General features: G+C 48.9%; 1 protein-coding gene across 4 annotated transcripts in view; it reads right to left on the reverse strand.

Moving 5' to 3' along the window:
* Nucleotides 1-15,287, reverse strand: part of ABTB3 (ankyrin repeat and BTB domain containing 3) — a 177,828-nt gene that overhangs the window by 65,354 nt on the left and 97,187 nt on the right. For all 4 annotated transcript variants that reach the window (XM_083824452.1, XM_083824450.1, XM_083824451.1 and 1 more), the window contains one exon: nucleotides 6,515-6,719. In XM_083824452.1, coding sequence (XP_083680578.1) covers nucleotides 6,515-6,719 — 205 coding nt within the window. The remainder of the gene's footprint in view (nucleotides 1-6,514; nucleotides 6,720-15,287) is intronic.

Raw genomic sequence — 15,287 nt, forward strand, 5'->3', positions numbered from 1 at the left:
CAGAGGGTGGTGAGGCCCTGGTACAGGCTGCCCAGAGAAGCTGTGGGTGCCCCATCCCTGGAGGTGTTCAAGGCCAGGCCGGATGGGGCTTTGGGCAGCCTGGGCTGGTGGGAGGTGTCCCTGCCCATGGCAGGGGGTTGGAATTAGGTGGTCTTTAAGGTCCTTTCCAACCCAAACCACTCTCTGATTCTATGATCAGAGATGCCTCTGGCTGTCCCTTCCTCTCTTTTACTAGCTGCTAAGTGGCCACAGCTGTACAGACCTAACCTCGCTTTAACTTAAACACCTTTTGTACAGTTTAACTATTACAGCTACTTTAAATGATTTCTGTTTGCAGGGTCCTTTAGCTATTGAGGAGGACGCTAGGTGTTTCCTTTCTGCACTCACCCCAGCAAGGGACTGGTGCCCACAAACCTACGTGACGAGGGCAGCCAAAGCACTATACGCGAGTCACTGGTATTTAAAACTGCAAAAGGGTCAGTGAGGGTCAGCAGTACTTCTGAGAAGCAGAAGGCCATACCGTTAACAAGAAAAAGCCTATCCAGACAAAGGTAGGGAGATGTTTCTGCTTGCAGATATGAGTCAGCAACTTCAAAATTATGAAGAGATCTTTTCATTTGTTTGGCTTTATGTTTTCACGGGTGTTGTTAAAAGAAAATCCCAATATACGAATTGAAAAGCACTCTCAATTCTGACAATCTTTGTTTAGAAAGCGTGATAAAACTATATATGCAACGTGAGTCCATTTCTAGTGTTATTGGAGCACAGAAAAGCACATTTTCCCCAGTATTTAGCACACATTTCCGATGGGTTTCTGGGCTGCAAAATGTGCGTTTTATTATTTTCACCATCAGCTACTTGTCTTCCTCGAGAGCGAATAGCGCCCGTTGCGTTCAGGAGGTCCTGCACAGGGACCCGGCTCTGGCACACAACTGTCCCACGCTGGGCAGCCCCCCTGTGCCTCCAGAAGCCCCACTGAGGCCACCCCCAAGCCTCTGAAAAAGTGGCAATGCAACTCATCTGCACTGCGCTCAGGCTGAAGGATCGATTCTTGCTCTCACACAAGCCTCAGAGGGACCTGCCCAAGTGGAGGGAGGATTCACCCCTAAGCTCCATGCACCCGGACCTCAGCGCTCAGGACCTTCAGGAGGACATCTGCAAGTCACGGCCAGGGCCTGAACGTGCAGTCCCCGCTGCCTCCCCTGCGTTACAAGCATTAGCTTGAGAGGTGAGACTTGAAACACAACCGAGTCAGAGCGATGACTCGACGGGGAGACATTTCCCAGGCAGTCCTGACATCAGATGTGACCTGCCTGGCTGCGACGTAGCGCCCTGGAAGGAAGCCAGCCCGAGAAGCGCTGATGGGAGCGCAGTGCCGAGCGGCCCGGACACCGCGCTGTTCTCTTGATGCTGCAAGCAACTTTCTCTGTCTAAAAAACCCCATAGTGATTGCACGGACAGCTTGGGTCTAACTTGATAAATGAAATTTAGAAAGCAGCCCCAGCCCAGCAAGGGTGTCGTGTCTGACGGCAGAGCTACAAACGCTGCCTGAGCTGCTCCTCGCAACATGCGCAATCCAGCGTGCTGCAGGAGGCTGCCGATACCGCTGCTGAAGGGATTTTTGAAGAGTGGGAAGTTTGATATTTCGGATGCAAAGCTAGAGGATTTACATAAGGATGAATTTGGGATTCCTTTTCAGTGGCTCCCAGAGAAATCGACCATGGTGTTAACTCAAGAGCAGTGAGGGCACAGTTCTACATCTGAAGATTTCAATTAAATAGCAGCTAAAACTTGATGGGGTTATATAGGGTTATGCCACACTGGCACATCAAGCACACGCACTGCCTTCTGCAAGTACAGACTGCAGGGTGAGCAGGTTTCATACCAGGACTTCCACGTTCCCTGTTCTCACGGAGAGATGCAGTGCTTGCACTTTACCTGTTACTCAGCAGCCTTCCTCATCGTTTGCTCCACTTTCTGCTGGCCTCTGCTGGAGAGTGGCCTACCCGTGGAGTTCGTACCGCCCAACAGCTCACCCCAGGGCCACGTTTCCCCAGCTACCCTCTCACTGACATGGTTCTGTGGCTCTAACCTGTGCTACGGATGCAGCTGCACCACTTCTGAAGGTGCTTTATATGAGCTCAGGTTATATTACAGCAGCAGACCACTCCTCCAATTAAGGAGATCGCATCATGTTAATTAGCCAGGTACGCTAATAACTACCCAAACCATGAAACAGAATTCAGACAACAATCTGAACCCCTGCCGCTGGTCACAGCCCACTACAGGCTACAATTTCCACGTGTGTACACGCAGACAAGTGCGTATCTGTGTGTGTGCACGTGCAAGGCAGGCAGAAAAATGAAAAGCAAGCAACAGCCCCTGGGGGTTTCGTAAGGGATTGCTTGGCTTTCAGGGAAAAAGCGGTGAAGGTAAGCGGGAAGAGGGTTAAAACCAGACACGTATCCGTCAACTCAGTGAAGACTCGAGGGGAAAAGGCAAAGGCTGCCGGGTGGCAGAGGGAGTTAGTGCTCATCCAAGGCAGAGGAAACGCTGGGGAAGGAGCTTCGCAGCCGCGTGAGCAGAATTAATGGGTGGCGCTGGCCGGGCTGCGCTGCTGAGCCACCGCTTCTCAAGGAGCTGTTAATGGGGAACATGGAGAGTTAGGAAGTAATGAGGGCTTTGTCAATACAGCTGTGGGTAAAAGTGGGTAAGGAACCACTTAAGGAAAAAAGCGCTGCACAAATCTGCAACTGCAGATTCTGTGTTTTCCGGTGCTTAAGAAATTACTTGCAAAAATGTTGGAAGTGTTATAGAGGCTGAGAAGCAAAACACAGCCACGGGACAGATCCTTTTATTAAACCAGAAGCAGCAAGCTAGAAAGAAATCTTGGCAACAGAGGTCTAATTGACAATTTTTTCCTTCTTATTTTTAATTCCCAGAAGAACAGAAGAATGAACAAACCTAAACAATCTGCAGCCACCCGCAGGTGGAGGTACCAGAGGAGCACTGGTTTCACACACAGCACCTGGCACATGACAAACGTCTCGGTTGCATCCTGGCTGGATGCATTAGAGACAGCGGACCCCACAAATAGGTCCAAATCCTCTCCTGTACCTCCACGCCTGCCAAAAGAGCCATCTACATGGTACCTGGGGCCATTAGATAATCCGTCCCAGCAGGACTGGCTTGTGTTGGTGCCAACAGCACAGCCAAAAAGGCACAGAGTTTATTGAAAACTGATCAGATTGAAAGAAGCAGATGAATTTGGAGGGGGCGGGGGATGTCACACATCTGTCTTCTGGTTGGGTTTACTGGAGTTGAGGAAGGGGGGAATCTCTTCCAGATTTGCTGAGAAATCCTGGCCGCTTTCCATCTCCCCCCATGAAAGCAGAGACCCCCCCTTCCCCCAGCTTCACTGCAGAACCATTTCTCCCTTTTATTTTACGTACAGATAACCACTGTTATAAATACACCGCATTCTTATTTCTTTACCTCCGTGAAGAGCAAACGCTGAGAAATGCTCCCTAGAAAATTCTCCTTAGAAGCCATTCCTGGATTTATTCAAAGGTAAACGTCCGATTTTATGCATCCCAGGAAACTTTGCAGGAGGTACTGATTTTTTGTGCTAGAAAGTGCTAAGCCAGGCAGGCCTACCACTGCACCAGCTGTAGGGATTGAGCTCCAGCTTTCCTCCCGTACCCAGTTGCCGCAGAAGGACACGCAGAGCCTTTGCAGCTCCCTAACTCGACTTTGGTTCAGAGCCCAAGTCCGGGTGGACTGGGGATGGGGGAGAAGGACAGGAGCAGCTCCCGTGGGGCTACGCAGACCTGCAAGCACTGGCGGAGCTCTCTGGTCACACCCTGCAACCCTCTGCAGCCTGGGCATGCACGGTCAGAGGACGAGGCCAAAACGGTAGCCAAGTTGTCCTTACGTGAGCCAAGGACAGCCCCTGTTCCACGGAAATACTGTCTATGCCCAGATCCACTCGGTTTCTGGCTTCTCAGCACCAGTAGGGACCCAGAGAGGCCAGGGAAGGGGGAAATCGCCTAGACTGCCTTCCTTCCCTCTGTGCTTTTCCAACATAAAAGTCATTGTCACAGCCCGAGAAGATGAGAGGGAACAGGGAACAGAGATAAGGCATAAAGCTTGCAAATATTCTGCATATAAAAACGTCATGTTTAACAAACCCGCTCCCTCATAAGGCATAAAAACCCATCACGAAAACCGAAAACACCAGAAATAAGTCATGGGCCATAAAGCATGGCTGCACACAGGGAACGGCACCAATAATCTTTGACAGAAAATATGAAGGGAGGCTTCTCAGAGCACTAAACAGAAGTCAGCTGAACCAGACTCCTTCCCGGGCAGCACAGGACGCTCACATCCAGCTGGTGAGGCATGCTACAGAGCACATCCAGTGGAAACATCTAGGCACGTGTTTAAACCTGCATCACTTCCACTTGTGTTTTCCAGCACTAAGTACTAACGCATGTTTGATTAGGCAATAGAAGGAGTATCTGTTCCTTCCAAAGTTGACCACAAACTCTTGGCAATAAGACCGAGTACTTACTTTGGCCCTAAACCACACAGCACAGTTGTTAAACCGGCCTTCCAAAGGAAGACATCTTGCCAAACTGAATATTCGTAATAAAGCAAAGAAGAAAAATTGCATCTGGCTTTATATAATCAGTATTTCAATTGCTCTCACAAAGACAAGATATATTAAGACTACCTCAGAAAAAGGAAAACCTAGTAAAGCAAATGCTAGAAGAGATTTTTCAAATATTCTTGCTGTTTTTTCTTTCCACGGGTAAGTCTTTAGAAATCTTACAAAACCAGAGCCTCATTGTTATTCACTTTTATAATCCCACTGGTCCCAATGGCATTACTCCCACAGCTGAGGACTACAAATCAGGTGAGGATATTTTCTAATTTCAGTCCCTGCTTTTAGTGTAGTACTAACCACAAACATTCTTGGTCACAAGTTAGGCCTTCTACTACAGAAAGGCTGGCTAACAACAAATCATGAAATTACAAATAATTTTAAAGACATGAAAAAATAATTTTAAACACATGAAAATTCTGGATTTTTGTAACTTTCCTGCCTTTTTTTTTTTCACACTTGGGAAACAACAGAGCAAAAAGCAAAAACCACACTCACTGAGTGACCCAAACTAGGGAAAGAAACAAAATGCCATCCGAAGGAAGATGGCAAAGTTCCCAGTTACATCATTAATGCCAGTTTCATATTGCATGATTTTCTATGAATCAATATAAAAATATTTCAGTGAAGATATCATATTATATTACCACTTACAATTATACATATGATGACATTCTCAAATGCTGCTTTTAAGATGCAAACCTCACAGTGAAACAATAACCAAGCCCCATACATGCAGCTGTCAGGGCATGTGTGCAAATCAGAGTTTGACTTACAAATACAGCAGGATATATACATCAGGACATAAATGTGGAGTTCAGCTTCAAAAAGAAGCTTGCATTTGCACCACCATGAAACACATCCTGAAAATGAATATCCATTGCTTTCCAAGCACTGGTCACTCCTCTCATCTCCTTAGTGGTGATCACTGGTTTTGGGCAGGGAAATAGCACGATATGCCTCAGGCCACAAGCAGAGGCAGAGCTTGGCTCACATTACTAGGGAGGCTGCTGGGTTTTTGACAAGATGACTTTATTTGCTTGGCTGGAAAGCTGTCCTGGTTGCCCTCTGCTGTGCCTCGATGCTAAGCGGCTGTTGCCCTCTGAGCAAGGAGATCAGCTGCCCTGTGCCAGGCACCCTGCATGCCCATAGGCATTTGGTCACCCCGTCACTGGTTTCAGCAGCATCTCCTCCTCCTCCTCACCTTACAGAAGACCTTGAGTCAGGACGAAGCCTCACAACTGCCTCCCCTGCTCTGGTTGTCACTAAAGGGCGAATGAAAGCCGCAGAGCCAGATCTGGCCATGTCCCGAGCAGGATGCCTTGCCGGCCAGGCAGGGGCTCGCAGACCCTGGGTTACTCCTGTGCTGGGTATGCGTCACGCCTGGGCACCTGGCATAGCTGGGGCCCTGCGTCTTTAACAACCCCTCCTTGCTGCACAGTACTCTATTCATTTTCCACTTCCCAAATCACAGCTGTCAGACCCTATTAATGTGTAGAAAAACACATTTAAACCCAAACCTGCTAGGCCCAAAATAGAAGTTCTCATTTTCTTTTCCAAAACACAGAATAGCTGAGCAACAAAGAAAGAAAACGGAAATCTCTACCAAGTGCACATCTGGAATCAATTTGCTGTATGTAGCCACTGGGTGTCACTTTTGATATATATTGGGTCAGCCATGGAGCACTTCAGCAAGAGAAACGGATTTCAAAAAGGTGATCCCAAACCAAAACAGATTGCTCTGCAACCTCCTATGCACAAGCTGTAATTAGCAATTAGCCAGCAACACTAATTTATCAACGAAACGTCTTCACAAAGATATTAAATACACCGTAAGGTGGCTCTTACCTCTCAGTCTGCAGCGTGACTTTGGAAGGCTCCACGTTTGGGTTCTCCCACTCCATCTGCGGGCAGTGCATGAAGTAGCAGAGGGTGTACAAAGCCTCCGGCTCCCAGTAGAGCGATCCCTGCTTCTGGTGCATCGGCGTGCCGTTCCCGTGCTGTTTGGCGTTGAGCGGCTGGAGGTGGTGCATGGCTCGGGACACCAGGTCACCTGGAAAGCAAGACCTGGGTGAGCACCGAGTTTTTAGCCCTCTCTCCTTCCCTCACGCTACTGCCTTTCCCCCAATTTTTCAAACCAAAAGATGCACCAGGCTGTTTTCCCCTGCCATTTAACCTCAGGTATATAAACAGTAAGAGGTAGAACAGGATCCTGTGCATTCATTATTCATCGCTGGTTCTGATGTTGCCTGGTTGTTTACACAGTGTGGTGACATACCTGGGCTGCAGACAAGCCCCCGAAGGCCTGCAGGGACGTGTTTCTGTGAGTACAATGTGCTCAGTGACAGTAAGCACCCAAAGGCTGGCCCACCTCTGCACTGCCAGGAGAACTGGTACACCGGGGCCTGGGTCACAGCTTCCTACAGGCAGCCCTTAGAGGCTGCTGAAACACCACAGTCTCCAAAATTGCAGAATCACAGGATGGCTGTGGTCAGAAGGGACCTCTGGAGGCCATCTGGTCCAACCCCCTGCCCCTGCTCCAGCAGGGCCACCTGGAGCAGGCCACCCAGGACCACGTCCAGGTGGCTTTTGGAGATCTCCGAGCAGGGAGACTCCACAGCCTCCCTGGGCAGCCCACACCAGTGCTGTGCCACCATCACAGTGCTTCCTGATGTTGAGGCAGAACCTCCCGTGTTCCAGTTTGTGCCCACTGCCTCTTGTCCTGGCACTGGGCACTGACGAGAAGAGCCTGGCCCCGGCCTCTCTGCGCCCCCCCCTCAGGGATCTGCACACACAGACGAGATCCCGGAGCCTCCTCTTCTCCAGGCTGACCGGTCCCAGCTCTCTCAGCCCCTCACAGGAGAGGTGCTCTGGTCCCTTCATCACCTTCCTGGCCCTTTGCTGTCCCCTCTCCCCAGTCCTTCCCTGGGAGCCCAGAGCTGGGCCCAGCGCTCCCAGTGCGGCCTCACCAGCACCGAGCAGAGGGAAGGAGCGCCTCCCTCCTCCGCTGGCTGTACTTTCCCTAAGGTGGCCTGGGATAACATCTGGACCTTGCACCACTCATCACCACACTCTGGGCCTGGCTGTTCAGACAGTTTCCACCCACCTTGCACTCTCTGCTCATCCAGCCCATCCATCAACAGCTTCTCTATGGGGATCTTATGGGGAACAGCGCCAAAGGCCTCCCCGAAGTCCAGGTAGCCAATATCTGCTGCTCCCCCCTCATCTACCAAGCCAGTCACTTCCTGGCAGTGGAGACAATGTGGAGTGGCACCAAAGGCTGCATTCTCGTGGTTAGGTAGTGGCAGGGAAATCCTGGGGCAGCCACGCACATCCCGGCATGCTCCCCTGGGTGCCTGCCCAAATCCCAGCCCCTTACCCCATAGGAGTGGTTGCTGCCCCCAAAACAAGGAGGGCTACGCTTATGGATGGACCTGTGAGCAGAGCTGGTCCCACGGCTCTGAAAAATGAGGCTTCAGGCAGTATCATCACAAATGCGCAAACTGAAATTACAATTTTTAAGCCCAGGCTGGGCTAGGAAACTTCATAATGTTAGCAGAACAGGAAATCTGAGATATGGGCTCACCTGAGCTGTTCAGGGGCTAGGGAACAGAAAATGGCCCATCAGAAAGATGCTCAGTGTCTCCCTCTACGATTATGTGGATCTGAAAGTTTCCTCGCATTACAGGTAAGGGAAATAAGCTGCAGTATGCAGACCATGATCAGCAGACCCAGCAAACGCGATTCGGTTAGCAGGCAAATATAGAGGCAGGAGCACCGACTCTCTAAGCACTATACTGCTTGTAACTAATTAGCTGAAAGATGTCCCTCTGAGGCAGTGGATTTTACGATGTTAGCTGTCTAGTGACCACTATATAAAAGGCAGCAAAACAATTTTGGTCATAAACTGCCTGTTTTCACATGTTCAAATCATTCTGAAAGTTCTTTGGGGGAAAATAATGATTTCTGATCAAATCAGATGGTTTGTTTTAAATGAAAATCTTGGCAAAAGCCCTTTGGGTCATTCTTGAGCTATACAAAAGCAAGTGATAGGGAAAAGAAGGGATAATTTTCCCGTTCTAAGAAAAAGTCACAAACTTTCTTTTATTTAGTTTTCCCAAATGACCACTGAGCACTGAAACTTGGAAGGAAAGTTGGAAACATACACTGAGATAGGAACATAAGACCAGATCTGAAAACAAACCAAAACAACAACAAAAAAGCTGAACAATGAGCCTACAAACTTCAAGAACCATTTTGCTTGTGTGCAAGGCAGAGCAAAAGGTTTTTTCTTTTTCTTTTTTTTTTTTCCCCCCAAAGTCCCACCCCTGTTAACACATCACAGTATATTCTCTCTCTCCAGCCTGACTTACACAGGGAATGCTGCTGCTGCTGCTGAGATAATGTGCACCAGGGAGAACAGAAACATCTCACTGAAAAACGTTCAGCCCAATCCTCCGAAAACACAGTCTTAAAACCATGAACAGAAGAAAACCACTGGCATGAGAAAACTGCCGAGTCCATGATTTCAGGGTTTTGACACAATTTTTGCTGCACTCTGCAATACTCTTCTGATTCAAAGTTTTCATTTAAAAATAGTTTCTGCCTTTTCCCCCTGCCAGGAAATTGTCATGATAGGACCAATCTTGCAGCCCTGCATGCTCATAATTTCCAAGGGAAGCTGTGCATGCAGAAAGCCTCCAGAATCGGGTCCACGACAGAAACAGATGTGCCTCTGAGATGATTAAACAGTCCTGCTCAAAATCATCCGCAGCCGAACAGCAGCAGCAGGGAAGTTTGGGACAGCCATCGCTCATCCCACTCTGTCACAGCAGAAGTGCATTGCCAAGACACACACGGGGACATTCAACTGCTAGCAACATCACTGAGAGCAGAAGTAAACTATTCTTTTTCTGCAAAAGGAATAAAGATTGTGTAGAAGTACTAAGTGCAACATCCAGGTTTAGCAATAATTGCAAAAGCAGAAAAAAGAGTTGCACTAAATTCAATCTTTTCAGACCCAAGGCACCAAGGCAATGCAGCATGTGGTTACAGTTAAGCACATGACCAGTCTTAGTTAAGTGGATTGGGATGGTACGCATCAGAAAACTCCTCTGGTTTCTGTACCAAAAGATAAATAAAATCAGGACACAGTTTAGGCCACGGCTCAGTCAGCAACATTACTTCACCCACATTCCTCATCAAGTGCCAGGGCGATGCGACTTGTATGACACATCCAGTACTGGGGAAAACAGCACGGTGAGTAAGGAGGAGCAGCAGCAGAAAGAATGACGTGCGCAGGGCAGCCAGCTCAGCATCGCTGCTGATGCAAGGCTGGAGGAACTCGAGACTCACTGGAATTGATGGCAAAACTCCAATCAATTTCAACACGACCAGGAGTTCATCCTTTTATTCTGTATTTCCTCAACTGCTTCTTAAGGAACTCAAGCCAATTCATGCCATTAAAGCTCAATTAATGCTTCTTATGTATAAAGCATCATTTAATTACATTATACGAAGAATTGATTGGCTTAGATCTTGCTTTTCCCTTTGCTATGTTATCTCCGGTTACACTTGAAATACAGGCTCTACCAACAATTATTATAACATTCCTCTATCAGAGACAACTCAAGGCTTAAATAATCAATACCTATAAAGCACTGAGCTTCAGAGAGGGCAGTAAGCAAGCAGAAAAAGCCACATTATGATCTTGCTGTCTAACAGGCAAAGCACTGAACGGAGGACAGGAATCTCAGGTTTCTATTTCATTCCGCTGTGTAACCTTGCAGAAGCCACCGCGCCCCCTTCTCCTCCTCCAGCCACATCCTGTTACAGCGCCAAATCTTCAGGGCAGAGATGGGGTCTGCGCACATCCGGGCTGAGGATGGAGCTGCCAGGCGTGCGTGCACTGTACAGCAGTACTTATGCATAGTCTGTAAAATGCAGGGTAGCGTAACAACTGGTTTGAGATGCACGTGTGTTGTTTCAGACCCCAACGCATTTTGACATACCTGTTCCTCCTTGCTAAGGTGCTTTTGCTTCTCCGTTTTCTTCCAACAAGGAATACACAAAGTTCACTTGCTTTATCCTTTGATCTTGAAATGCGCCTTGATTCTGGCCAGGGCGCTCTGAAGCCCACGCGCATGAAACCAGCTCCCTGGTGGGACTCCTGGTCTGGTCTCCAGCAGTCACTCAGCCAGCTCAAATCTCGTCTGCAAAATCCAGCCTCGCCTCCACGCTGATACACACCCCCTTGCCAGCTGTAAAAGCTGCAATATACCTGAACACTGAGGACAACCTTGAATTCGTGGCCAATTACAGAGAGGGAAACCCTGCGTTCATCATTGTGTCAGCCGGCTCTGCTCTTCACAGCTACAGCAATGCTCTGCAAGGCGAGCTTACCTGCTCACAGCATCGCTGGCTCCCATGTGCTTACACAGTCTGCAGCTTTTCAAGTTTTACCTTCAGCTCCTGATAGGTACATGTGAGACTGGCAGCTTCTGTCAAGAATAAAGCACGCCTTTTCTGGCCCTCATAACATATCCCGACTACATCAGCTGAGTGCTTCCAAAAGGCCAATCAACTCCTGAGGGCATCATTTCAAAAAATAAAATTCCCAGCACGGGAGTTGATCCTGTAATGCTGGTGATGCCTCTCCCGATGGCTCTGGTGTCGCGACACAGGGGGCTCGGCGGGGATTTGTGCCTCACGGTCTCCTGTGCTCATTCCTGCCCCTGTGCCACAGCCCGCAACCCATCTGAGGAGCAGACCAGGGAACCCAACTGCCTGATGAAAACCCTTGCCAATGTTACTATCGTTTTAATTTAAACCAAATAAACATTTCCACAATTTATGCAGCACAAGCCAAACGAGCCGCCTCACAAACTGTTCTGCTGGCAGAGCCGCGGAGAAGAAGACATCACATCGTGTGGGACGGATGAGGAGACGAGCGGCGAGGCGGGCAGGCTCGTGAGGGAGGATGTTTGTGCTGCCAAAACTAGAGAGCCAGCAAAGACGGGCAAGGCCCCAGGTTGGAGCTTGGCAGCCCTGAGGAGAAGTGAGGTGCTGGACATACCTGCCAGCAAACGACAGGAGAAACCAGCACCATGCAAGCCTGCAGCAAGCCTCCAGCATTTCATCCCTCCCACGACCACGAGAGGAATGGCCCATCGCTGCTGCTGTCAATTCAGAGCTTTTTAGGAAGGCAAGACCCACATACATTCGATTCAAAGATTCAGAGTATTACGTAAGGCGCGTGCTGTGACACGGGCCTGGTTTAAGGCCATACTGAATATTTAAGGAACAGCTCCACTGACTTCAGGCCGAAGATGTGATGTGACAGGGAATGTTCAGCTGCGTGGGGGTGGTACGTTCAGCAACCCACAGCACACAACCGGGCTGCTCGAGCCCTCTCGACAGTGACCAGCTAAACGTTTTTTTGCCTGCGTTTGCCTCTAGTAAAAGCTGCTCTCAGTGTTGTGATTATTTCAGAGCCCAATGCTTACAAAACAACATATCGATTTCAAATCTTGTAATAAACAATGGGGAAAAAAGAAGGAAAACAGAGGAGGAAGAAAGAAGGAGGAAATCACAGATGCCCAATACCCACTTCTGAGAAGCTTCCTGCAGGATTTTATGGTCTGTCTTGATGAACCTGACCACTGTTTTCAGAGGGATAGACGTGCAAAGCCTACAGTGTTCAGCTGGGTGTGGGCTTGCACAACCATGACCAACAGGTGAATGACAGTGGACAAATCCTTACAGAGCCACTCCCGATGACACCTACCTCAAGTTTTTCTTGTTCCAAGAACATGCTTTAAAGCCTTAAGAACAACTTGTAAACAGTATTTCTGCACACTGATAACAAGGCATACACTTGTTCAGCCTGTGTCTTTCCTTCGAAGCCCAGGGGAGGGACCCCAAATTGTCCTGTTAGGGCATGGTGCAAAGCAGCAGGCCGTGTTTCTAGCATGCCATGTGATAGTCTCCTGCCAGCAGCACCCACCGGTTCGGTAACAGTGCTCTGCTCACCCCTCCAGTTCTCCAGGACTCCAGTGTGTGTGCAGCCCGCTCTGGGGAATCGTGCCCTGCAGCGGGGCTTGTTGACAGCGAGTGCTGCTGCTTTGCTGTGCTACCCGGATGAACACGTTCTCCCAACAGAGCAGGCCAGAGCCACAAAACGGACCTTCAGATCTGTCATTGGCCTTCTGTGATCTGTCCACATCATCAAGAGAAGCGCTGGCCAGAGAGCTGCACTCCAGGCGCCAACTTCCACAGCGTGGCCAGCCGTTTCCAAAGTCTGCCCCCTTACAAGCACGTGACTCAGATTCAAAATTCACTTTCTTGACATGGATTCACTTCACAGCTTGGTGTAAAAACCTTGGATCTATGTATGGCTTTTGCTCAGGGCCAGCCCTGGGGAGATTGCACTGAAAATATGAGTTATGAGCCTGATAATAAACCAAGATGCATTCGGTCAGATTGCTATCTGGTAGCCATGGTATCCTGCATCCTTCCCATACCGTAGCGAAGTCTCTCCTCCTTTCTGCCTGCCTGTTGCATCTGCTTTCCGCACTGAAGTGATGTATTGCTAGAGCCCACCCAGGCGTATGCCTGTAAGCACGTGAGCGCAGGTGAACACGGGTGGTTTAACTGTGCCTGCTGCACGACAGCAGAGTGCCTCCAGTCATCCGCTCCGCCAGCCGCCCGAGCCATTCACACGCTTTTGATTCCAGCTGCACTGCTCCTCCATGCTTGCTCTGCCTCCGGTACTGCACCAAGCTGCGTGTTTCAGAGGCAGCTGAACAAAAAACTGCTTGAGGAAAACCCTCCCTCAGAAGATTTACGGGAGGTCTTTGTATCGTTAACTCGAGGCCCATCTGTACCAGGAAAGGAGGCTGCAGAAAGCTAGGGAGGGTGCGCACAGCGAAGTATCTATCGCATACCTTAACACGTGCGTGCTCTTAGCACTGAGTATATTCAAACATGAAGCTATGCTATTCTTGGCATACAGTGTATAATAGATTAAAAAGCCAGCTGCCTGGGGCTATGGGTGCACTTGGGGTGCCATAACGTGCACCCAGTGGAATATCCTGCCTGCTGCAAATTCATCATCGAGCTCACCTTGCAATAACCTCCCCATTTCTGTCGTATCCACCTGCCTTTGGTGCCCGCATTGTACCCCAGTGTGGATTTGTTACTCGCTATGCCAGGCAATCTTTTCATCTCCTAACAGCCACTTACCTCTCCAACAGAAAAGCAGAGGAAGGAGTTTGCAGTCCCAAACTCTGCATTTGGCAGCAAAAGACAGGACCAGGACACGAGCAGCCAATTTCCAAAGAGCGGCTCCCCTGTGGCCTCCAACAGATCATTTAACCTTTTATCTCAGCTTATCCCGCCATCACAAGAAGGTTCTATTTATATGACAGAGTATGTGTTTGTGTGCAGTTCAGTATTTGCAAAGCCTTTGAAGACAGAGAAATTAAGGATTGGATATAACCCATAAAAAAGCCGCAATAATAATTAAACCTTTTCAACTTCACATACCTACTATAATAACACTATTACCTTCAGAATCTCCTATCCAATGAGGCAAGCATAATGTTTATGTTTGATTCCCTCCATACCATGTCAGCTCCAAACAAAACAGCGTTTGACTCAGATGAGCTATTCATCTGCCAACCTAAGGCAGAGCTTTCACTCTGTCTTTCTGGACCACCGTAGTTGGATTTTTTTTTGGCTTAACCTGGACCCATGTCTTTAAATGTTGAATTAAGAGTCCCACATGCCTGAGCAGGCCAGCAGAAGAGTGCTCACCTTGCCCCAGCTGATTGCCTGCGGTCTGCACAGCACGGGCTGGGATGACAGCAAACCTAAGGAAGGGAAAATGCTGCTTTAAGGGTCCATACCTTGAAGGTGATTCATGAGGAGGAGTCCTGAGCGGATACATTGGGGCTATCAGAGGAGGGTGGTGGAGGGTTGAAGCTCCAGAAACCCCCACCCACCAAGGTGATGATCGTATTGTCAGTGGTGACGGCTGTATTGTCACATCCAGAGAGTGCCCACTGAAGCCACCAGCTCTATGGCCAAACCCTACACTGCAGGGAGCACTGCCATCTGAACTGCAGGGCTCAGTCAGTATCTCTGCCTAGTTCTGCACTGCAGTGCATGAACGTAACTGCTGTAGAGGAAAAGTTTTGGTGCTGTCTGGTGCTGCTTAGTCTGAGAAAAGTATCTGACATGCAGTGCTTTTGTTCTGGCAGTAAACAAGCACAGGGCTTACAACAACGCTGCTTCAGATGCCACCCTTCCAGCAAGCACCTTTGGCCTGGCATTTGCTTCTAAACCTGTGTTCAACCTCTTATTTACAGGACATGAATCAATTTGTAAGGCTCCTGCAGTCCTCCCTCCTGTTAGTTGTAGAGGATTGAGACTAGATGAAAAGGCAAGGGAGGAGATGCCGACTTTCATCATCTCCTTGGCTGGGGCTGTGAGGAGAAATGAAAAACAGCATTGGTATGTACAAGCACATTTCTACTTACACTTAAGCAGTAACCCTTTCTTTCATCCCTAAAGTGTGCCAAGATCTACTGTGAGTCTGTTATTTTGGAAATGTATACCT

This window comes from Anser anser (assembly GCF_964211835.1).
Source record: "Anser anser genome assembly, chromosome: 1".
Lineage (NCBI taxonomy): Eukaryota > Metazoa > Chordata > Aves > Anseriformes > Anatidae > Anser > Anser anser.